This window comes from Heloderma suspectum, chromosome 2 (genome assembly GCF_057233095.1).
Source record: "Heloderma suspectum isolate Gila_16-S chromosome 2, 16-S_ref, whole genome shotgun sequence".
Lineage (NCBI taxonomy): Eukaryota > Metazoa > Chordata > Lepidosauria > Squamata > Helodermatidae > Heloderma > Heloderma suspectum.
Window position 1 is genome coordinate 280,660,493 of NC_139459.1, and position 23,386 is coordinate 280,683,878.

Here is a 23,386-nt window from a genome sequence, read left to right on the forward strand (position 1 = left end):
TGAGCTCCCCGGAAGAAAGGTGGGATGTCCACGTAAGCAATACAAGACTGTCCTAAGCTTCCACACATGCTCGTGATTATTGGCCAAACCAAACCCGGCAGAGGTGGCACAGCAGGCAGCAATGGCCCTGCACACTGCACACTGGGACTCTGCTGAAAGCCAGTGCCAAGCTTTGACGTGCCCGGGACTGCAGCAGAGTCCAGGCGGCAGCAACAGCCTCCCTGGCTCCTGACTGAACAAAGCTGCTCTCTGCAGAGAGCTTCGGGGGACAGTTCTGGCTGGGCAGATGAAATTCAACATGTCCTCCTCTCTGGAGGCATCCTGACCCACTGACGTCTGCTCATCCTGCTGGATCTTTCCCTTTCCCCCAGGAAAGGTCCTATAGCCGTTTGCCCTGTCAGGAGTTATAAAACCAGAGGAGCTTAAAGCAAGGCAAGATGAGATGGCTTTGCTTTTGGCTCCAAGGCAGGCTGGCTGGGGTTTCTGATCTCTCTCCCCACCCCACCCCACCCCCCTCTCCTTCTCCCTCCTTCATTTCTTGGCAGACATCCTCTTTGGTATTTCAATATCTTACACCCCCTTCTGGGAGGCAGAAGCACAGGAAAGGGAGGAGGTTTTAAGAAGAATCCAGAATTCTGTCCTGTCCCATATAGCGCCTACAACTGGAATGAGGTCTTCAAGTTAGGCACATCTATATATAAACGTGCTTAATTTGCATGCCTCACACATTCTATTTCTGGAAGACAATTTTGTCTTGTTTTATTGGTGGGTTGAGAAAAAAGGGACTAGAGCATGGAAGGAGCCTTTAAAGGGAAGAGAGAGAGAGAGAGACATATAAGGGGGTGGGGTGGGGATGGGGAGCTACTGTTCATTGCCTTGGAGAAAGAAATCCTTACTCCCAGTCAGGCACAGTGAGTCTCAGACCACTAGAGAACAAGCACCAGGTCTCCTGCTTTTTGCACCACTGTTAGGTTGCAGGCCACAGGAGAGAACTGCAGCCCTTCAGTCTTGTGGAACGCTACGAACAAGGGAAGTCCTCTCCCAACAGGATGTCAGCAGGCAAAGCAAGGTCTCATAGTAGGCCTCTTCCACCAGTATAGTCTGTTTTACAGGCCCCTCAGTTTGAATTTGCGAAACTTGTCATGTAAACTCTGCTTGACTCACTATCAGTGGCCCACTTCCTCGCCTTCCCTGCTTGCTCTGAACCCTCACCCTTGCCACCCTACTTTGAAGATTGCTAACCCGGTTTGGCCTTTCAGATACCACCTTTGTTTGCTGTTAAAGGTCGGCTGCAACAGACAATTCTCCAACTACAGAGGAACACAGGAAGCTGCCTTATACTGAGTCAGACGATTGGTCCATCTAGCCCAATATTGTCGACACTGACTGGCAGCAGCTCTCGAGGGTTTCAGGCAGGATTCTTTCCTTGCCCTACCTGGAGAAGCCGGGGATCGAACCTGGGACCTTCTGCATGCAAAGCAGGTGCTCTACCACTGAGCTGTGGCTCCTCCCTTCACTACATCCGGGCACCTCTGCTGAGCTGGTGGATTCTAGCCTGACAAGTTACAGTGATCCCCATCTGACCAAGAATGAACGTTTTGTAGAATGGCATCCCCTAACTGCCAGATCCCTCAGTCCAGTTCTTCTCAACATTAGCACAAAGTGCCAACAGGTTTTCAGGATTCTGCTCTGCAACCAAGCAGGCTGGATGTGTACTGTTTCTTTAAATAAGGTTCTCAGATGATAGTTAAGGACATAAGCAAAGCCATGCTGGACCAGGCCAAACACCTATCCAGTCCAGCATTCTGCTCACACAGTGGCCAGCTAGACACCTACAGGAAGCCCACAAGTAGGACATGAAGGCAATAGCACCTTTCTACTCATCTTCCCCAGCAACTGGTATTGAGAGGCAGAGTGCCTCTGAACCTGGAGAGGCCTGTAGCCATTGTGACAAGGGGCTCACCAACATCAGGGTTTTACTCTGCTTCTGCTCCGCCCCAAAGTCAATCATGTCAGATGACACATGTCCCTCCCCGTAGCTAATGCGTTCCTTGCCCTAATCCGGGTTTTTTTCATACTCTATTTGCAGCAGGTTTTCCAGTCACAGCAGCTTCAGTGCAGTTTGGGAGTCCATCTGACCTCAGCTGGCCTCAGTGGGGTGGTGGCATGGATGGCGCTGATTTGTGGAAAGGAAGAGTTGCATGAGGTGGGGGCTTATGTCTACACAGAAGTCATTCATGGCCCTGGGGATGGGAGTCAGCCCTGCTGCTTTGAAAGGACTCTGCGCTCAATCGCTGCCTGTCTCTTTAAATATTCACTGAGCAGGAATCAGGAGGGGAACCTAACAAGGCTGTTATGTATGAAAGTGCAAAGGTATGCAGAGCCTTGCTGATTTGAAAAGCTTCACCGAGCCAGGAGCAGGCAGAGAGCAAGCCTCCTCGCTTTCCCGCACCTACCGATTTGATGACGTTTAGTTCTACTCGTTTGCCACATGCAAACGGGTTTTTTTTTTTTAATGTATACACTGCCTTACTGGCTACCATTTGCCATTGAGGAGCTAACCCAATTTCATGAAAATCCGTATTTAAACGGAACTGCCTCAAAACCCGTTTCCATGTAGGTTGGCTCTAGTAGCCATTGATAGCCTTATCTGCCATTAATATATGTTATATTCTGCACTCTCTGACCATGCATATTTCCAGACTGAATACCAGATCCTCAGGGCCCAGCTATTGCTGGTCTAAGCAATCAGTTATCCCTTCCTAGCCCACAGCTACAGTAGCCATGGCCATAAAATCTCCCTAAGAACTCAGAACTTGCCACGTCTCCGGGGGCTGTAAAGGACCCCTGGGAGCGATACATTCGCGGATGGTTGATTGCAGCCCAGGCCCTCCGAGGAGGCGGGCTCCCCAGCCACCAGTGAGCTGGACCAATTGACTGCATCAACCCCTCCGCAAAGCAGAGAACGTTGGTCTCTTCCTCTCAGATGCGCACAGGCCAAATGCTGCATGACAGAACGTGCGCTGAAGCCCCAGCCAGGCTGCAAGGAGAAGCACGAATCCAGCTGCTGCATCCGGAGCAGGGGCTGGGGAGGAAGTGATGTGTTGTGCAAGGATTGAAAGGTCACTTTGGTTTAATCCTATGCAGAGGGTTTATTCTGTGCTGGCATCATTCAAAAATAGTAGTGGCTTAATGCTGCGAAATCCCTGTGACAGGTTGCCCAGCAGGAGACAAATCCCTGTGCTACTCAAGCGAGATGTTAACTATTGCTGAGCCACAAGGAGGGAGGAGAAAGGGGGTTGTGGGGAGAGGAAGACATTACATAAAGGTGGGGAAAGATGGATGCTAGAGAGGAAAGGATGCCCAAGTGCGTACAGGTAGCCTCAGTCAGGTGCAGACAGGCCATTCCTGCCAGGCCTTGCAGCAGCCCACAGCCCCTTTCCCCTGCTGATCCAGAGCTGTGCTGAACATCAGAAGCCAAGCCCATATTGTGCTTGCTCCCGTTTGCCTTGCAGCTCCTGCCAGGCCAGCTGCTCAGGCCGCCCTGGCTGTGGCCACAGAGGCAGATATTCCTCTGCCTACCACTTGCCAAGAGGAAAAGCCCTAGACAGTTCTACTGACCAGCCACCACAGCATCCATTCCCAGCAGTCTTTGCACTACCACTGCCTGACTCCACATAAAATCTCATGGATGCAGTCTAATCTGTCAAGTGATAGGAATACCTGACCCTGCTCGTGGGACTGGACTGCCCTGGGCACCTTTCCTTTCCTTTCCTTTCCTTTCCTTTCCTTTCCTTTCCTGTTGAAGGGTTCTAGGATAACTCAAGGCAGGCCATAGGAATGTAGGAAGCTGTCTTATACCAAGTCAGACCCTTGGTCCATCTAGCTCAGCACTGTTGACACCAACTGGTTCTCCGGGGTTTCAGGCAGGAGTTTCTCCAGCTCTACCTGGAGACACCAGGGATTGAACCTGGGACTTTCTGCATGCAAAGCAGGTGCTCTACTACTGAGCCACTGTTCCTCTGCAGGTCACAAGTTTAGAGTATACATCCCAGAAAGCAACAATGGCTCTACACCCATGTGTGTGTGATGATACCAATGCATGTTTTCAGCAGCAGGGATGATAGGGGCATAAGCACCATGGAACTGCATTTGGACATAGGGCTTGCCATGTATATATACATGCTGTGGAATACAAGGGTTTGTCACCACGTGACATGGGAAACTGTGGGAATCCTCAGCTCTCAAATCCACCAAAATGCAGGAGGAGATGCAAAACCATTGGGGCTGGCTCAGGATAAGATTAAAAGAAGAAAGAAAAAAGAAAAAAGAGGAGAGCTGAGTCTTGTTATTCTTCCCACATGTCCTCCACTCTCACCAACATGGTTTGCATCAGTCCTGCTCTTCCTTGAGGGCTTTTTGCACTGCGAAGTGAGGGAGAAGCACACAGAGCCAACAAAGAGGATGGAGCAGAGATATCCAACACTTCCTGCCCCACTGCCACAACCTAAATACATCTGAGAGTACAGGCACACAGATCCACTCCCATAACCACAGAGTAGACACCCTCTGCTGAGCACAGTAGTGTGACGCCATGGTCCACAGGGGCAGGAAGGGTCAAGGAGGCTGAGAGACGAGGGGAGGAGCTGCTGGAGGACACTTACGTTGTTTTGTGTTCCAGGTTGAGGAAGGTCTGGATGACCAGAGGAACTTCGGACTTCACGATATACAGGTAGCTTGACATGGCTGAGAGGGGAGACAGAAGTTACTGGGGTGTCAAGTCCCATTCAGGTCCAGGGGGAAAGGTGCTTGGGAACAGTGCCTTCGCCTGTTTCATTCCTTCCCATGCAATGCTTTCCTGGCCAATGAGACTCGATAATGGGCCTTCACCACATATGGCAAGCGGGTGGGGATGTGATCTCAGTAGCTGGGTTACTGAGGTCCATGTCCTTCTCACCTCCAATATTCTGTAGTGTTATAGCAATGGCAGCTGCCAATTTCCCAGGAGTTCCAAAGGCCCTGTAGCCCAGCTGTTCATAGGCTCGGATTCCTACATGACCAAAAATTAACAGTCAAGGACAAAAGTGGGAGGAAGGGAGAGAGGGAGGGAGAATGACTCACATCTGTATGTGACATGCAGCTCTTAGAAAAATGGAGATGTCAGACAACCCAGCAGGAATTACACTGATTACCAAGAGATGGTTTTAAAAAGTCAAGTACTCACACAGTTAATTAACGATCAGCAACCATACATTAATTCTATATTAGCCCTAAGAATTCAAGTCTGGAATCATGGCAACATTCCCATGGCTAAATAATATGGTGGGAACTTTCTGCACTAAAGCACCATAGGATCCATTTTTCTATTATAGTACCAGGGTATGGCTAGTGCTGAGGGCCAGTCCCTACATAACATTTTGCTTCCCCAGGTCTCTGTTCACCTGGTGTCCTTTAGAGTTTTATAAGTCACTTCTGTTCCATTCCCAGGACAAAAGTAAGTGGAATGTTCAAAAATCACTATTTTTGCATATACACCAAACAATACAAATGACATATCTAAAATAAAGCATGCAAAGTTGACAATGTCCACACCTCTGTTACATCATCCCTCTGCCTTCATAGATTTTTATTTTTGTGAAGGTTCCTGGGCCTGATGTGCCTGTCCCTCAGATTGCTTGAATGGGGTGCCAGTGGAGGCATTTAACACTTTTACTGTTTGATGGCACAGCAATACTCTTTGGGGTGAGGTCAAGTGAAACCAAGAGGGTTTTAAACCACCAGCAAAGTCAGACTTGAGGAAACTGAACCAGCTCCACATCAGTGAGTGCCATTTCTATTGCCTCCTGGCTCTGGGAATGAGCTCACCAGATTGCACGCAGAGATTCAGTTGTTTGACTGGGGGCCAGACAGGCAATAGCCCACAATGCTAAGAACAAGGTAACACATTCTTATTTTATTTTTTTATTTAGTACACTTATATCTTGCCTTTCTTCCATGATGGAACCCAAGGCACTGTACATACATCCTATCGTTGGATTTTACCCACGGAGTTGCTCTCCGGCAGTCTCCCATCCGGGTACTGGGCAGATCCAGGCAGGTTTAGCTTCAGCAAGGTGGCTGCATCATTTGCCCTCAGGACTCTGCCTTGGGACAAATGTGAGATGGGGCTGAACTTAAGCCTGTGGTGCTAAGTGCTTCCCTGCAGGTTTGCAGTACTTACCAACAATCCCCGAGGATTTGAGCAGCAAGTGGATGGAGTAGCAGGACAAGAGAGCTACAGCGGTCAAGAGGAATCTAGAAAATAAAAGAGGAAAGCAGTGTAACCTAAATGGCAGGGCCAAAGAGATGGTCAGTTGCGAAAGTATGAACACTCCAGAAGATGAACACTCCAGAGAGGGAACCTTGAATTCTTCTTCTAACCGAGCATGCCAGACAGTGCCAGAAGTATTGGCTTGATCTTCTGAGGGTTTTCTGCAGGATCAGCTGAAGAATATCCCAACTACATTTTTGCCTTTCTGTAATACTCCTAAAAGTCTTCTTGAATTCTGTCCACATGAATTAGAGGAGTGGGGGACAGCCTTCTTGCAGGGGATATCTGTACTGCAATTTTGTTTTTTTTAATAGCTAGATGTATGCAGGAAAAGCGTGCCCATCCTCCAAAGAATATAAAGCTACCCTGTAATGTTTGAAACAAAAAAAGGAATTAATAACACAGTGACAGCATGGGGTGGCTGGGATGTGTCACTTGTTATTAATCCCATCGTAAGCAATATTCAGTGAGTGTGTATGACACTTGTGCAAACCACACTCCAAAAAGCAGCCAGAGCTGTGATGCAACCTTCCCCAACCTGGTGCCCCGCAGATGTGTTGGACTGCAGCTCCCATCATTCCCAGCCAGCATGGCTAGGTCAGGAGTACTTGGAATCATAGTGCAACACAACTGCAGGGCACCAGGTTGGGGAAGGCTGATGTAACGAATGCAGGCAGCCTCTCTGAACACAGCATGCTACAGATGTGTTGAGTACAACTCCCAGCATTCCCAGACAAAATGACCAACTGTTGTGCTGGCTGGGCATGATGGGAGTTGTAGTCCAACATATATACGGGGAACAGCAAGTTGAGGAAGGCTAGCCTGGAGGAAGAAGTATATTTTTCTCAGGAACCAAATATCCCTCTTACCAGGGCCGGCAAAACGGTATATTTCCAGAACAGAAGCACCGCCTAGACCACGCACAAGAAGTGAGAAACAAATATGCACTTATTGGACAAAAATAGCATATGTTGCAGCTTGGCCATCTGGTTACATTATTTACTCTCAGTTCCTCCTACTAAAGAACTGAGAATTATGTATTCTTAGTTCCTTCCCATCCCAAACTGGGATGGGGAGCAGCAGGGGCGTGGAGATGAAGGTACAGCTCTAGGAGGATATTAATATGGGAGCCACCATGCTTTGGCTCCCTTGAAGATGTATATATCAGGAAGAGACCCTTGTCCATCACTAGCTACTCTAAAACCATGTTGTTATGCAATTATTAATTTGTAAAAGGTAAGCAATTCTACCCAGACTCTTAGGATAGAAGCCAGGGCAGTGCAGAGCAAGAACTGTGTGTGCAAACACGCACAGGAGGGAAAGAGAATCCTGCTTTAGGAGCAGGAGGCCACCTGCTGCTTAGAGTGGGAGCTTAACCCTGCCATTGAGCATTAAGGGCATCAGCCCCCTGCCCAGCTGGGCTAGCAACGCTCTACCAGCATTAGTTCTTAGTTTCAAGACTGAACTAGTGCTCCAGATCTCACTGAATTCTTGGCCTCAAGGGTTGCCTGTAGCAATGATTTAGCTCCATGGATAAATGACATATCTGGACAATTGTGTCCTAGACGCCCTTTCAAAAGGATGCCACTGGGCTGGTCTACACCAGGGGTTGTCTACTTCAACTCCCAAATCCCTGACCATTGGCCATGCAGACTGGCACTTGTGGGAGTTGTAGTCCAAACCACCTGGAGGACACCTGGTTGCTTACCCCTGGTCAACACCTTACCATTATCAAGGGGGAAAGCGGGAAAGGATTCCATGTGACGGCTTTTCCATGTTGCCCTTGGAACGTGACATGTAATCACATGATTCTCTGCCTGAAATGTACAATGGCCATCAGAAACAGGCAATGCTTGTGCAATGCTCTTCACAATGATCGGTTTTGTAGGTGTTTAACTTTAGTCAGTGTTTGACTTCCCAGTATCCTGTTTCACAGATTCTCACATGTACACGATTTGATCTCACCCTACACAGAGGTGAAGGGGAGGAGAAGAATTGTCTGCACAGGCTGGCAGAAACAAAAATGGCATGTATGTCCAAATGTGTCACCAAAGTCTCAGCAGATCTGATCTGAAACACCCAGTTTTTCATCCAAATTTCCAAGCAATTACAATGACAGGAAAGGGAAAGGGAGAAGGCCACTACAGGTACTCTGGACCTTGTTGTGTTCATGAACTTTAGATGGTATCCAGGACAGTGAGCATTTCCATTCATCATTCAAATTGAAGGCTGCAATCCTATCCTTGAACACACTTCTTGGAAGCCCCTCCTTGAGTAAACATGGACTGGGCTGCTTCTCTCTCTTTTGAAGGAACTCTTCCCAACCTTAATCTGTAAAGATGCAGGGCTTGCATATGGCTGTTATGTCTGCCTGTTCCAGGTCTCCAAGTTCATAGGGCATTTCTACACCAGCCTAAAATCCTGCATTAAAAACAGGGCTTTCTGCTTCCGTTTTAAATGCAGGATCACAACTGACTCCCTTTATATGCGCTTCCTTTCCCTCCTCCCCTTCTTCCCATATCTGAGTCTTCCATTATCTTTCATTGATCTCGCTCCTCTTCTTGCCGCTTTAAGTCTTTTCACGGAGGAAACTGAAGCGGAACTCAACGGGGTAATTTGACAGCTCATTATCTGCAATCTATTTAAAAACGGAACAAAACGCTCACACGGACGCAGCCCTGGTACTTTTTTTACTAGTGGGAGTGCTGACATCATCTGCCTCCTCCCTCAGACTTCCCTGTTCCCTCTGAGCTTAGTCGTAATCCTCACAGTAGCTGGGGGACAATCATTATTAATCATCATCCCTGTTGCAATGCAAAGCATCCTGGGCTGGTTTGGTCTTGAATGGACAATTAAGACATCATTTCTTTTACAAAAGACCTGCTCCTGGTGGAGATGAAAACTACTAGAACCGGTTTGTTGATTTGGATCTGCCTAGGTGCCTGCATTTTTGGACTCTCCTTGGGGGCATGGCCACGGGGACTGTCATGATGAATACTGGCACTTCAAAATTTATCGCTACACCACTGGGCCATAACAACTAGTTATTTCTACATGGAGAGGAAAGCTCCCATTTCTCTGCCTCCTCTCACCCAGGCTCCACAAGAATACAAATTCACACTGGCCACCCTCCCTCCTGCGATAAACAACAGGCATAAAAACAGCTGGTGTAGCAGAGTGGCTAAGAGAGTGAGCTACAAATCATGAAATCCCTGGCTTGAATCTCGCCTCCACCATGACCTCTCCAGGTGGCTTTAGGCAAGCCACATTCTCTCACCTTCACTTGGAGCAAGTCCATAATGGCTTAGGGATTAAGCCCCCACCCCTTAGGGATAATTCCAGTGAAATTCCCAAGTTGTCACTCCTAAAATTGACCTCTCTTTTGCCTGCTGCACTATAGTGAGTTGGCTCAGAAGCCCTGGGTATGAATACCTTGCTAAGTCATGATATCCACTAGCAGGAGCCAGTCAGAGTCCCACATTTCCAGTTCTTTCCTTTTCCACTATAAGAATTAATGTCTGAATGTGCTTTACTGTGTTATGCTGCAGACACACAGCCAGCGAGAAGTTGTAAGAGAGGACGCACTATGCATGGCCTGCTGCCCCCACTAAGCCTCCCAAGCAAGCTGGTATCTGGCATTTCATCTCTCAAGTTGAAAATGTCTAATTATTCCAAATTGAAAATAAAACTTAATAAGTGGGGCTGCAGGAACCTGGAATGTCAGATCAATGAATCAAGGTAAGCTGGAGGTGGTCAAACATGAGATGGCAAGATTGAACATCGACATCTTGGGAATCAGTGAACTAAAATGGACAGGCATGGGCGAATTTAATTCAGGTGACCATCATATCTACTATTGTGGGCAAGAATCCCTTAGAAGAAATGGAGTAGCACTCATAGTCAACAAAAGGGTGGGAAAAGCAGTACTGGGGTACAATCTTAAAAATGATAGAATGATCTCAGTACGAATCCAAGGCAAACCATTCAACATCACAGTAATTCAAGTCTATGCCCCAACCACTGAGGCCGAAGAAGCTGAGGTTGATCGGTTCTATGAAGACCTACAACACCTTCTAGAACTAACACCAAAAAAAGATGTCCTCTTCATCATAGGGGATTGGAATGCTAAAGTAGGAAGTCAAGAAATCACCGGGATAACAGGCAGGCATGGCCTTGGTGTACAAAATGAAGCAGGACAAAAGCTAATAGAGTTTTGCCAAGAGAACATGCTGATCATAGCAATCACTCTTTTCCAACAGCACAAGAGGCGACTCTACACATGGACGTCACCAGATGGTCAATATCGAAATCAGATTGATTATGTCCTTTGCAGCCAAAGATGGAGAAGCTCCATACAGTCAGTAAAAACAAGACCTGGAGCTGACTGTGGCTCAGATCATGAGCTGCTTCTTGCAAAATTTCGGCTTAAATTGAAGAACGTCGGGAAAACCACTAAACCGTTCAGGTATGACCTCAGTCATATCCCTTCTGAATATACAGTGGAGGTGAGGAATAGATTTCAGGGATTAGACCTGATAGACAGAGTGCCTGAGGAACTATGGACGGAGGTCCGTAACATTGTTCAGGAGGCAGCAACGAAATCCGTCCCAAAGAAAAAGAAATGCAAGAAAGCCAAGTGGCTGTCTGATGAGGCTTTACAAGTAGCTCACGAAAGAAGGGAAGCGAAAAGCAAGGGAGAAAGGGGAAGATATACCCAACTGAATGCAGAGTTCCAGAGAATAGCAAGGAGAGACAAGAAGGCCTTCTTAAATGAACAATGCAAAGAAATCGAGGAAAACAACAGAATGGGGAAGACTAGAGATCTCTTCAAGAAAATTGGAGATCTCAAGGGAACGTTTTGTGCAAAGACGGGCATGATAAAGGACAAAGAAGGCAGGGACCTAACAGAAGCAGATGAGATTAAGAAGAGGTGGCAAGAATACACAGAAGAACTATACAGGAAAGATCTGAATGTCCCTGATAGCCATGATAGTGCGGTCGCTGAACTTGAGCCGGACATCCTAGAGAGTGAAGTCAAGTGGGCCTTAGCAAGCATTACTAACAACAAAGCTAGCGGAGATGACAGTATTCCAGCCGAGCTATTTAAAATCCTAAAAGATGATGCTGTTAAAATGCTGCATTCAATATGCCAACAAATCTGGAACACTCAACAGTGGCCACAAGACTGGAAAAGGTCAGTTTACATTCCAATTCCAAAGAAGGGCAATGCCAAAGAGTGTTCAAACTACCGCACAATTGCGCTCATTTCACATGCCAGCAAGGTGATGCTCAAAATCCTACAAGCTAGGCTTCAGCAGTATGCGAACCGAGAACTACTGGAAGTACAAGCTGGGTTTCGAAGAGGCAGAGGAACTAGAGATCAAATCGCCAACATTCGCTGCATCATGGAGAAAGCAAGAGAATTCCAGAAAAACGTCTATTTCTGCTTCATTGACTACGCTAAAGCCTTTGATTGTGTGGATCACAACAAACTGTGGCAAATTCTGAAAGTGATGGGAATACCAGACCACCTTACCCGTCTCCTGAGAAACCTGTACGAGGGTCAAGAAGCAACAGTAAGAACCAGACATGGAACAACCGATTGGTTCAAAATTGGGAAAGGAGTACGACAAGGCTGCATATTGTCACCCTGCTTATTTAACTTATATGCAGAGTACATCATGAGAAATGCCAGGTTGGATGAATCACAGGTCGGAATTAAGATTGCCGGGAGAATTATCAACAACCTCCGATATGCAGACGATACCACCCTAATGGCAGAAAGCGAAGAGGATCTCAAGAGCCTCTTGTTGAGGGTGAAAGAGGAGAGTGCAAAAGCTGGTTTGAAACTCAACATTAAAAAAACGAAGATCATGTCATCTGGCCCTATCACTTCCTGGCATATAGAAGGGGAAGAAATGGAAGCAGTGACAGATTTTACTTTCTTGGGCTCCAAGATCACCGCAGACGGTGACTGTAGCCATGAAATTAAAAGACGCTTGCTCCTTGGGAGGAAAGCTATGGCAAACCTAGACAGCATAGTAAGAAGCAGAGACATCACCTTGCCGACAAAGGTCCGTCTAATCAAAGCTATGGTTTTCCCAGTAGTAATGTATGGCTGTGAGAGCTGGACTATAAGGAAGGCTGAGCGCCGAAGAATTGATGCTTTCGAACTGTGGTGCTGGAGAAGACTCTTACGAGTCCCCTGGACTGCAAGGAGGTCAAATCAGTCCATCCTAAAGGAAATCAACCCTGACTGCTCATTGGAAGGACAGATAATGAAGCTGAAGCTCCAATATTTTGGCCACCTAATGCGAAGAGAAAACTCCCTGGAAAAGACCCTGATGCTGGGAAAGACTGAAGGCAAAAGGAGAAGGGGACGGCAGAGGATGAGATGGCTAGATAGCATCACGGATGCAATGAATATGAACTTGAGCACGCTCCGGGAGAGAGCGCAGGACAGGAAGGCCTGGCGTGCTATGGTCCATGGGGTCACGAAGAGTCGGACACGACTGAACGACTGAACAACAACAACAACAACAACAACAAAATGGTGTGTGTATGTGTGTGTTTATGTGATGTGTGTGTCTTCAAAGCTCCTTTGCAGGCAGGAATCTGTCCAGAGTGTGTGAACAGACAGGCACTGGCTGGCAAAGAGAGTTGAACAGGCAGGTGCCTTTATACCTACATGTCTCTCCCCCCTGCTCTTTTTCCAGCCACTGCATTCCACTCTTCCATGGGGGGCAGGGGATCTTCTCCATTTTGCTTCTGATTTTCTATTTTGGGGTTTTCCTGTTTGGGATGGACTCCCCCTCCGCCACAAAAAGCAATGCATCTTATGCACAGAGATACACTGCATCCATCCAAAGCCAAATCACACTAGGCTTCAGTGCAGGCTGGTGGCTCTGATTTCGGTGGGGCTGTGTATCCATTCTGGGTTTCAGTCAGAACCAGCCAGAATTCTAAAGGAGCTATCCAAGGTACTGAGCCCTATCCCCAAAATAGGTTCAGCATCTTGGATAACTCCTTTAGCATTTTGGTTGGTTCTGACTGAAACCCAGAATGGATTCACAGCCCCACCAAAATCAGAGCCACCAGCCTCCACTGCTAGGCCCGCCAAGCCATGCTGGGTTCTCTTTGTTTGCCAACCCAGAAGCAACCTGGCCATGAAGGGGCATAGAATCATACAATCATAGAATCATATGCTGAGTTACACTGAGGGGAGGGGGATCCATCATCTGGAGCAATCTGGCCTGGCTGTGGATGCTACTCCTACCCTACAGCAGGCAGTCCAGCCTTCCAACACTGGGCACTGGGCATGTTTCCTCCCTGGGAAGGGAAGAGTCCATGTCCAAAGACCAAAAACTGTCCCATCAAACTGACGGGTACTTTCAAGTAAAGGATACTTTGAAGCTCTTCCCCAACCCGACGCCCTCCAGATGTTTTGGACTTCAACTCCCATCAGCCCCAGCCCGCATGGCCAATGGTCAGCAATGCTGGAATTTGTGGTCCAAAACATCTGGAGGGCACCAAGTTGGGCAGGGGTGTTGAACCTCTTTCAGCCCGAGGGCCAAATTGAAGTCCAGAGAAGTTCTTGGAGGCAGCATTCCAATGGTGGGCGGGGCTGGGTGCAAAGGGGGTGGGGCCAAAAATACAAAAAATATCAGCATAAGAGCATAAGAGCATAAGGAGAGCCCTGCTGGATCAGACCAAGAGTCCATGTAGTCCAGCATTCCATTCACATAGTGGCCAACCAGCTGTCAACCAGGAACTCACAAGCAGGGCATGAGCGCAACAGCACCCTCCCACCCCTGTTCCCCAGCAACTGGTGTACACAGGCTAACTGCCTCTGGTACTGGAGGTAGCACATAGCCACTAGTAGTGTTTTCCTCCATGAGTTTGTCCAATCCCCATTTAAAGCCATCCAAATTAGTGGCCATATTGTAAGCATATTGTAGCTGAAAGCTCTTACTGGGGAAAACCACCAATCAATGGTTGTGGAAAAGAGGGTGAGGGCCAGAGCAGGATCTTGGCCTTCTGGGGAACCTCTGAGGGCTGGATTGGGCCCACAGGAAGGCCTGAGGTTCCCCATTGCTGAGGTTGGGGAAGGCTGCTCTAGAGTTTAGAATTAATTTAGACTGCTGTGAACCTAGGGTGATTTTATGGCCTCACATGCATTATTTTATCATTTCTGCCTCTGTGGTTTATGCACCAGCATATCCACAGCCTTCACTAGTTCCTTCCTTCCTTCCTCAGCTAGTTTGCACACAAGGGTGAAAGTGGAACCAGCACTGGTTCGGCAGCCTTAATGGTAGGCTGCCCTGTCTTGATGCCAGGTTCTCACACTCGCAGAAGCTCTAGAAGCTCTACTTCCAGTTTAGCTCTGAAACTCAAGCCGAGAGAGCACAGGGGCCCCTAGGGAGATTCATCAGAGGAATGTTCTGAAATAAGGAACATCCAACCAGTTCACAGGACAGTCGTATCCCACAATGAGGAACAACTCCTCAAAACAGGTGACATCAGGCAAGCCTCGGGTACGGAAGGGAGATGAATGTGGCTGTTCTCCAGCAGAAGACCGGCTCAGAAACAGTGCCATGTTCGTTTTTGTTTGGAAGGAGACGTGCTGTGCCCTGGCTAAAGAAGCCGTGGCTTGACAGGTTGAGGACACAGACTGGATGCCTCAGCACTGTCCCTGGCTGAACCCAGCAGTACGTCGTCAAGCAACGAAACAGAGACTCTCCACAGGGGAACTGAGCACTGAATTGCTCCCCAGGCTTTGGGAGGGCTGTGCAAAGCCAAGCTTTGCCTTAATAGCCAAACAGTTCACAGAGAATGACAGCTGCATGGGTTTGCCCCAGGCAGCTTTGGAAGCATAGGATAGATCACTTTGGCAAAGGAACGCCATCCCCCCACCCCCCAACACTACCAAGATTAAGTGCTATTCTGTCTTGGCCTTGTAAACATGCACAAGAGAGATGGACGTCCAAGAACGTGGTAGAGGGAAGAATGGAAGATCAGTCACACAGAGAAGTATGCTACCCTCCCCAGTGTCCTGATGCCAAATTCAGTAGCAGATGCAGGATCCCATGAATGCCAGCGTTCATATAAGATAAAAAATACAAGATCTCAACCCACACAACACTGACACAGTACAAATTCCATCAAAAGGAAGGAGAACTTGTGGGGGGAGCATCTACATAGGAACCTAGGAAACTGCTTTAAACTGAATCAAACCCTTGGTCCATCTAGTTCAGTATTGTCAACACTGATTGGCAGAATGGCTCTCCAGAATTTCAGGCAGGAGTTTTTCCAGCCCTCCCTGGAGATGCCAGGGTTGAACCTGGGAGCTTTGCATGCAAAGCAAGAGCTGTACCACTGAGCCACAGCCCACTTCTTCTTCTTAAGGGGCCATCTCCTATCAGAGGTTAGCTATCATTACAGCTGTTTTTGTTTTTGACACCGCTGCTCTGAATAGTTGTACAGAAGTACAGCTGAACCATTCCCTCATATTCTTTAACCATGACGTTCGTCTTCTTTCTATTGATCTTTTTCCTTCCATTTTCCCTTGAATAATGAGTTGGAGTACCATGTATTTTTCGCCTCAGATAATATGACCAAGGTATTGTAACTTTCTTCTTTTGATGGTCTTTACCAATTCTGTTTCTCTGTTTACTCTGTATAGTACGTTCTCATGTGTTACTCAATCAGTCCACAGTATTTTCAGCATGCGTCAGTATATCCACATTTGGAATGATTCCACAGCCCTCACTGATGCTTTGTACTCTTTCTTTCTTTCTTTCTTTCTTTCTTTCTTTCTTTCTTTCTTTCTTTCTAGCTGTGGAGTAGCTTGTGCTTCTCATATGAGCTCTTGAACCACAACTGGTCCCATACTCTTAAGATCTTCTGGGGAGGCCCTGCTTCTGAGGTGAGGCAGGAGGCTATAGGACAAAGGGTATTTTCGCATTTTAAACTCACTTAAGGGAGCAATCCTATGCATGTTTAGACAGAAAATGTCCTACAACTCCCAGCATTCCCCAGCCAGAATGGGAGTTGTAGTAACTTTTTCTGCCTAGACATCCATAGGATTGCACCCTAAATCATAGCACCATCATGACTACAGGAATAAAATGGAATTTACATCTGCTGCACTGATGCTAAACAAACACACTTACTTGGGAATCAGCACCATTGTGTTGCAGAAAAGGAACTATTGGAATCCTATTCAACACTACCACTAACATAAATTACTTTGTGCTAGCGTAAGTGACCTCTAGCTCAATGGCAATAGCATTTGCTGGCACAACAGTTTTCTGGCGAAACCCATCACACCAGAAGACACTATTAGTATTGTGCTAGAGGTCAGTTCTCCATGTAGTCCAAAATCCAAATGCCTCTGGGAAACTGGCAAGAAAAGGGCATCAAAACCACAGCATTCCCTTCTTATTTGTCCCCAGTTCCTGTTCTCCAGGGGGATACTGCTTCTAAACTGGGAAGCTCCATTGGGTAGTTATCGTGGCTGATGGAGATGGAGCTTCTATGAGCAGAGCTAGAAGGAGGAGCTTTGGGAGAGTGGAGACCAGGAAAGGTGTGGCAAAGGTGACTAGGGAATTGTGGCACCCCCACTTTTCGGAGGCACCCTGGCAGTACTGGAAGAAGCCATACTGAGACAATCACACACTACCAACACTGTGTAAGAAGGAGGCCTCCATTTCTTTGGCTTCTCCTCAGAACTTGTATGTACACTGCCCAGGCCAATGATGTTGTGACTCTCCAGTGCTTCCTGTTTGATGACTAACAAGTGTGATAGCTGACGTTCTGCGATTGATCTGGGATTCTTTTCCCAGTGCCTGTGGATGGTTCTTTCCTTCCTTCTCCAGAGATTGCTTGAGGCTTATAAAGCAAAAGATCAGCCTGTCTCCACCCAGCCCCTGCTGGAGGCAGCTGCCTCTGCCTGCTGCTTTGTTTGCACAGTTGTGAGTGGTGGTCATATCCCGGAAGGGGGAGGAAAGGAGGGAAATCGATAACAAATGAGGGGAAAGTCAACACCTGCTGACAGCTGCGGTGCTCTTAGGGCTGCCAAATAACAGAATGAAAGGTTTAAATTGACCTTGCAAGAGGCCCCATGGGTGGCCAGGAGTTGGCCCTGCCCTCCATCCCATTAGCTTTCCAGGCCCCAGATAGCAACACTGACTAGCAACACTCAGCAAGGCCATGCCGTCATGCGCCACCTTACCGCGTGAGGAGGGCGCTTCCCCTTTCTCCAGGGACACTGGCAAGGAGCAGAGGCAATGCAAGCACACCAGTCCCAGAGAGGGCAGAGAGCCATCTGCAAGGACCCTCTCAATCTGCATTCTCCCAACTTTCTCCTGTTGCAATGAGGGCATTTGGAGCACTGCTGCCCCTGTGAGAACTTTGGCTTTCTTCACGTGGAGCTTTTATCCTGCAACTGAGATTGCTCCTTCAGGGAAGTCTGGAGGCTCTTTACATGGCACCGTGCCCCTCCAGGGCGTCTCTTGCACTAAATGCTCCATTTCCAAAAAAGATTGCAGATATTGAGCTATCAAATTACCCCGTTGTGTTCCGCTTCAGTTTCCTCTGTGAAAAGAGGAAAAGTGGCAAGAAGAGGAGCAAGTTCAATGAAAGATAATGGAAGACAGATACGGGGAGAAGGAGGGGGGCAAAGGGGTGGGGAAAGAAGCATGTGGAAAAGGGCGTTGTTGTGATCCTGCTTTTAAAATGGAAGCAGAAAGCCCTGTTTTAAATGCAGGATTTTAGGCTGGTTTAGCGACGCCCTTTATTTCTCACTGACAGCATGCAACGGTTGCCCAGGAGGCAGAAGTCCTGTGGCCCCTGCCCACTGTTCCCCCTGAGCTGCTCAGCTTGCTGATATTCCCTCCTCCAGCCCCTGGCATGGTTCCCTCTGTCAAAGAGGCACATTCTGTGCTGTTGCCCAGGCTCCAGGCCCTCCTGGCTTTGGGGCTGGAGTAGGAAGAAAGCAAGGAGCATGGGAACCATTGCAGCAGCCCACACCAGGGAGCCTGACTGCCTCAGCACCATCACCACCCTCCCCAAAGCATGAATAGACTACAGTCCTGCTTGCCCCTAGCCAGGAGAACCCAACCTGCCCCAGCCCACCTGCTGCTACCCACAGAGTAGGAGCCTAACAAACTTCCTTTGTCGCTCCCCATTGTGCACACAGCCCAGTTGTCAGCTGACTCAGGAGCCACCCTTGCTGGTGACCGCAGCTTAGCATCAGACAGCGTAGGAACACTGAGCCCAATTTTTCTCCTCAGTGAACGTGCGCTCCCAGAGTCCGCGACCTCACTGGGGCCGAGTGTCCAACTGCATACCAACCCTTGGTTTGCAGTTTCTCATAATGGCGGGAAGCACGCTCTGGCCTAAGTAAACTCCTCCGGGACAAAGCGTCAGTCTCCTGAGGTGTAAGTCTCATTTTGTGTGTGTGTGCATTGCCTGACCAAATGGAGGCCTCCAACAGGAACCGCTACGACAATGCAAATAGTTTTACTATAGTGAAGCCATTACACTGCATTTGAAACACTTGTGTTGTCTTTTTCCTTTTTTTTGCACTTCCCAAAATATACAACTTTTCATGCACATATACATACATACATACATAAAACACACACGCGCACACACACACAATATTTTAGAATTTTAGCCCTAAAATAGTGCAGAAATGATTCCGCTTTGTCTACTCAGGACACTTTATGGATTTCAATGGATTTATTAGCATAATTGCCTCTGCTGAAACTGCCTGAAACTAGAGGCTTTTCCCCTTAAAAAAAAAAAGGTGGGGGGAGAAGATATTCTTCTTTTGTGCAGCAACCTGCTTGGAATCCAATTTGCCTGTGAGATATGTGTTGTTTGTTCACTGACTGAAACTGGATAGAGAAGTGAGTGACCATAGTTCCAAGGAAACAGAGTATGTTGGTCAGATACAGCATCACCATGTGCAAAGCCAGAGTTAAAAAGTTCCAACAAAAGTTGAAGGGAAAGGGCAGGAAAATGGTCAGGAGGAAGGGGATGGTCGGTGCAATGTTTATCCAAAACAGTCCTTTATGGCACTGAAGGAGCATTACAACAGCAACATTACAAGGCCAGTTATATGAGGTGATACGTTACGTTCAAAATAATCCGGAAGTGGAGCATTTAGAACAGGACAAGAGAGGACTGTCGAGCTGCCCAAATTTAGGGGAACATATTTTCAGAAATTCTTAGCCCTCCTGATGTTGGGCATGGCACTTACAGAAAGAGGAGGATGCCGGTGTTGGCCATAGCATACGCCAGGCCAAGGATCCCGCTGCCCATGATGGCATTGCTGAGATTGAAGACAGACATCCCAAAAGAGGTCTTTCCTTCAAACTGTAAGGGAAGGAAGAGAGAGACAGTGAGTCTGAGTCCCTGGCAGGATCAGTCATCAGCATAGGACCCTTCCTCCCTGGTTACTCTATTCTTCTCCCCCACAGACTGCTGGAGAAGGAGTGGGTGCTGCTGTTGGCCATCTCCTCCAACTGAGCCCTCTTCCACCTTTCCCTGCCCATGTGTTTCTTACCATAAATTGTGTTGCGGGGGACTCCTATGAACAGCAAAGTTTGCTCTGGAAACCTGCTCCCCCTGCAATGAACTCCAGGTGCAGTTCCTAGAACTCTGGTTTACAACTGGTTTCGCCAATCTGAGAAGAGCCCAGCCCCCTTCTCATGCCTTGAGACCTGTCTGTGGCAAACTCTGCTCCATCCATTCTATCCCCCTCAGCTGCTGATCTGAAGACAAGAGAGGCCAAATGGCTCCTCGCCAAGGCTGTATTTGGCTCTCAGGGTGGGGAACCTCTTTCAGCTTCAGGGCTGAATTCAATTTAGGAGAAGCCATCAGGGGCCACAGGGGAGGGAGGGGCAAAGGCAAAATACCAAAAACACCAGCATATTGTAGCTTTAAGGACTTACTGCCTGTAACTCAGCCTTAGGAGAGAAATTTCAACCTTTTAGAATGGAAGAAAAACTTCACAGAAGCCAGGAAACCCAATGGTTAATGGTTGCAGCAAAGGGGAGGGTGCGGCCAGGAGAAGGAGGCATGGCTATCTGGGGAGCCCCAGAAGGCCAGACTGGCATCCCACAAGGGTTTGATTTGGCCCCCAGACTTGAGGTTCCCCACCCCTGGCTCACTGGCTGCCTGTTCCTAGACTGGTGTTTTGCTTTCTGGAATGGATTTGCATGGCTGTTGTCCAACCCATTTGCAGAACATACACTGGCCTTGCACCCCACTGCCTTGACAGCTCCCAGCTAAAGCAATCAAGAGGTCTGAGCCCCTGTACTATACAGATATTTCTAGATGAATATCCAAAGTTGCAGCCAACAGCCTGGATCCATATACCACAACTTACATCTGTGAAATGGGTCTGTTTCTTTTCAGCACCATGTGGAAGGAACTCCTCCCTCTCGGGCAGATTTGCCTGGTTCTCATCAAATCTGGAACAAGACAGAGGGAAAGGACAACCTCTGTTAAATTAAGTAGCTTCATCTTGAAAATTTCCCTATTCATACATCTGGTCCGTAGGATGGCAATTGGGTACTCATGACAGTGTAGTTCTGCAGAGTTACCTCTTCTATACCTGTTGTTAAACTATGGAATTCCCTACCACAATATATAGTGATGGCCATCAATTTGGATGGCTTTAAAAGGGAGCTGGACAAACTCATGGAGAAGAAGGCCTTCAATGGCTACTAGTTCTGATGGCTATATGCTATCTCCAGTATCAGAGGCAGCATGCCTATGTACACCAGTTGCTGGGGGGACATGGGCGGGAGGGTGCTGTTGCTCTCCTGTCCTGCTTATGTGTTTCCTGTGGGCAGCTGATTGGCCACTGTATAAACAGAATGCAGGACTAGATGGACCCTTGGTCTGATCCATCATGGCTCTTCTTATGTTCTTATGATGGCTGCTTGCTCAGCCAAACTGGACAGATATTAGAATCTTCATTATCCAAGGGTTTTCCTACACAAACAGTCAAAGCATGACCACAATTATATTTTAGCCTTTGCTGTAAAATTATATTTTAGCCTTTGCACAAGTCCCTCTTGGTTGATCACAGTGCCATATCTCTTCTACATGGTGAAAACAACCTCAATTGTGACAAAGAAATAAAGCATTGCAGAAAAAGTGTTCATTGCAGAGCTGGTTTAAAAAAAAAAAACCTGGCTAGATCCGGACTGCCATGCTACAGTTGTACAGCACAACACTTACAAAAATAATAATAATTAAAAATGAAAAGGTTAATAAAATGGTGCAGATATGCCGACAGAAAACTGTATCACTCCTCGGTAACCATGGGCATCTCTACACCAGCCTAAAATCCTGCATTTAAAATGGGGCTTTCTGCTTCTGTTTTAAATGCAAGATCACCTCTGACTCCCTTTTTCACATGCTTCCTTTCCCCCTACCCCTTCCCCCCTCCTTCTCCCTGTATCTGAGTCTTCCATTAGCTTTCATTGATCTTGCTCCTCTTCTTGCCGCTTTTACTCTTTTCAGGGAGGAAACTGAAGGGGAAGACAACAGGGTAATTTGATTATCTCATTATCTGCGATCTATTTAAAAATGGAACAAAAGGGCATTTAGTGCAGGAGACGCCTTGAATGATGACAGTGTCATGTAAAGAGCTCACAAACTTCCGTGAAGGAGCACTCTTAATCTCAAGATAAAATCTCAGTGTGAAGGAGCCCCATGTCTCAAAGACTATCCATTGAGAGCCTGTTGGGTCTCTGTCTTTCTGAAATTCCAGACAGCAACAATGAACACACTATCTGGGGGAAGACTTACAATTGCACAAGCGCAATGCAACTTTGATTGCTGGGAAAATGTGTTATCCCAATAACTGAAGCTGCTCAGAGTTTCATATTTGGTTGCAACCTTGAAAGCAGCACACAACAAAGAAGAAGCAGGTATAAATTGATAAGCTCCTTGTATAGTCTCAAGGCCTCAGTTATACTGGTGTCCTGATTATCCAAATTCATTGCCTGCTCTCTGTTTGATCTTCTCTTAGGTGTACTCCATTTATTTGAAATGAGATTACATCAGTGTTTTGGGCATCCACAAGCCATTGATGACTGAATCGTGGCTGGGCTCATGGTCAGGGTAAATTGACACTGTTGTGTACATGTTGAAAGAATTCAAATTTCAGGGGAAGGGATGGGACGTCAGGCCAGGATTCAGTAGCATATGCACAGCTGGGGTTCAGATGGAGATCCCGGAACTGGAAAATAGCAGTGCAGCTTGGTATGAGGGACACTGGACAAGCATGTGTAGGCTAAAATGTAAATGTGGCTGTAATCCTCCATTCTCTTGAAAAGGAAGAGAATCTTATATTAGGGGAGACTGAATTAACTTCAATCAAGCAATCTGGCTTGTCTTCAGATAGCCCAGGGCCTTTGTGTCAGTGACAGCTCACCTGTCATTTCCCATGGAGGGGATGGACGAGGCATTTAACACTGAGTGTTTCCCATTTGGCACCAGTTCTACCATTTCCGTCTGGATGGGGATCTCGGTGGAGTTCATCTCTGCGCTCTAAAATGAGTACCTTCCCTTCTTCCTGACACGTTTGCTTTCACACAAGCAGCAGGCCACAATGTGGAGATGGAATTTGCAGGTGTCGGTCTCTTTAGTGGTGCTTTATCTGCAAAGAAATGTCAATCAATCAGACATTTGCCCTGATCATACAATGATATCAAAGGCTTAGTGCAGAGGAGCAGCGTAGAAGAGAAACACAGATACTGGTGTACACATTCAAGTTTGGTAGGCACATGTATAACATTTCACATATCTCAGACAAAAGATGATTAACTAGAATTACTCCATGTCATTATCTAAGCATCAGTCATTATCCAAGTATTGTCTGGAAGTCCAGTTGGGATGACACCAAATCCTGCTGGAAACTGTTGACACATATGCCTCTTTCTTTTGTAACTGGAAAGGCAGCACGTTCACCACTGCTGATGCTGGTTTGGGAACAGCAGAGGGCGGGGAGCTAGCAAATATGAGTTGCCATCTCCTCTGAACCACCGGAGA

General features: G+C 47.4%; 1 protein-coding gene across 1 annotated transcript in view; it reads right to left on the reverse strand.

The window, feature by feature from the left end:
• SLC38A3 (solute carrier family 38 member 3) overlaps positions 1-22,876 on the reverse strand; it is a 42,208-nt gene extending 19,332 nt beyond the window's left edge. The window contains exons 1-6 of the mRNA XM_084839599.1: positions 22,770-22,876; positions 20,709-20,793; positions 19,578-19,693; positions 6,221-6,294; positions 4,958-5,050; positions 4,665-4,746 (exon numbers count right to left, since the gene is read on the reverse strand). Of these exons, the coding sequence (XP_084695725.1) occupies positions 4,665-4,746; positions 4,958-5,050; positions 6,221-6,294; positions 19,578-19,693; positions 20,709-20,793; positions 22,770-22,876 (557 nt within the window). The remainder of the gene's footprint in view (positions 1-4,664; positions 4,747-4,957; positions 5,051-6,220; positions 6,295-19,577; positions 19,694-20,708; positions 20,794-22,769) is intronic.
• Between the last annotated feature and the right edge of the window lie 510 nt (positions 22,877-23,386).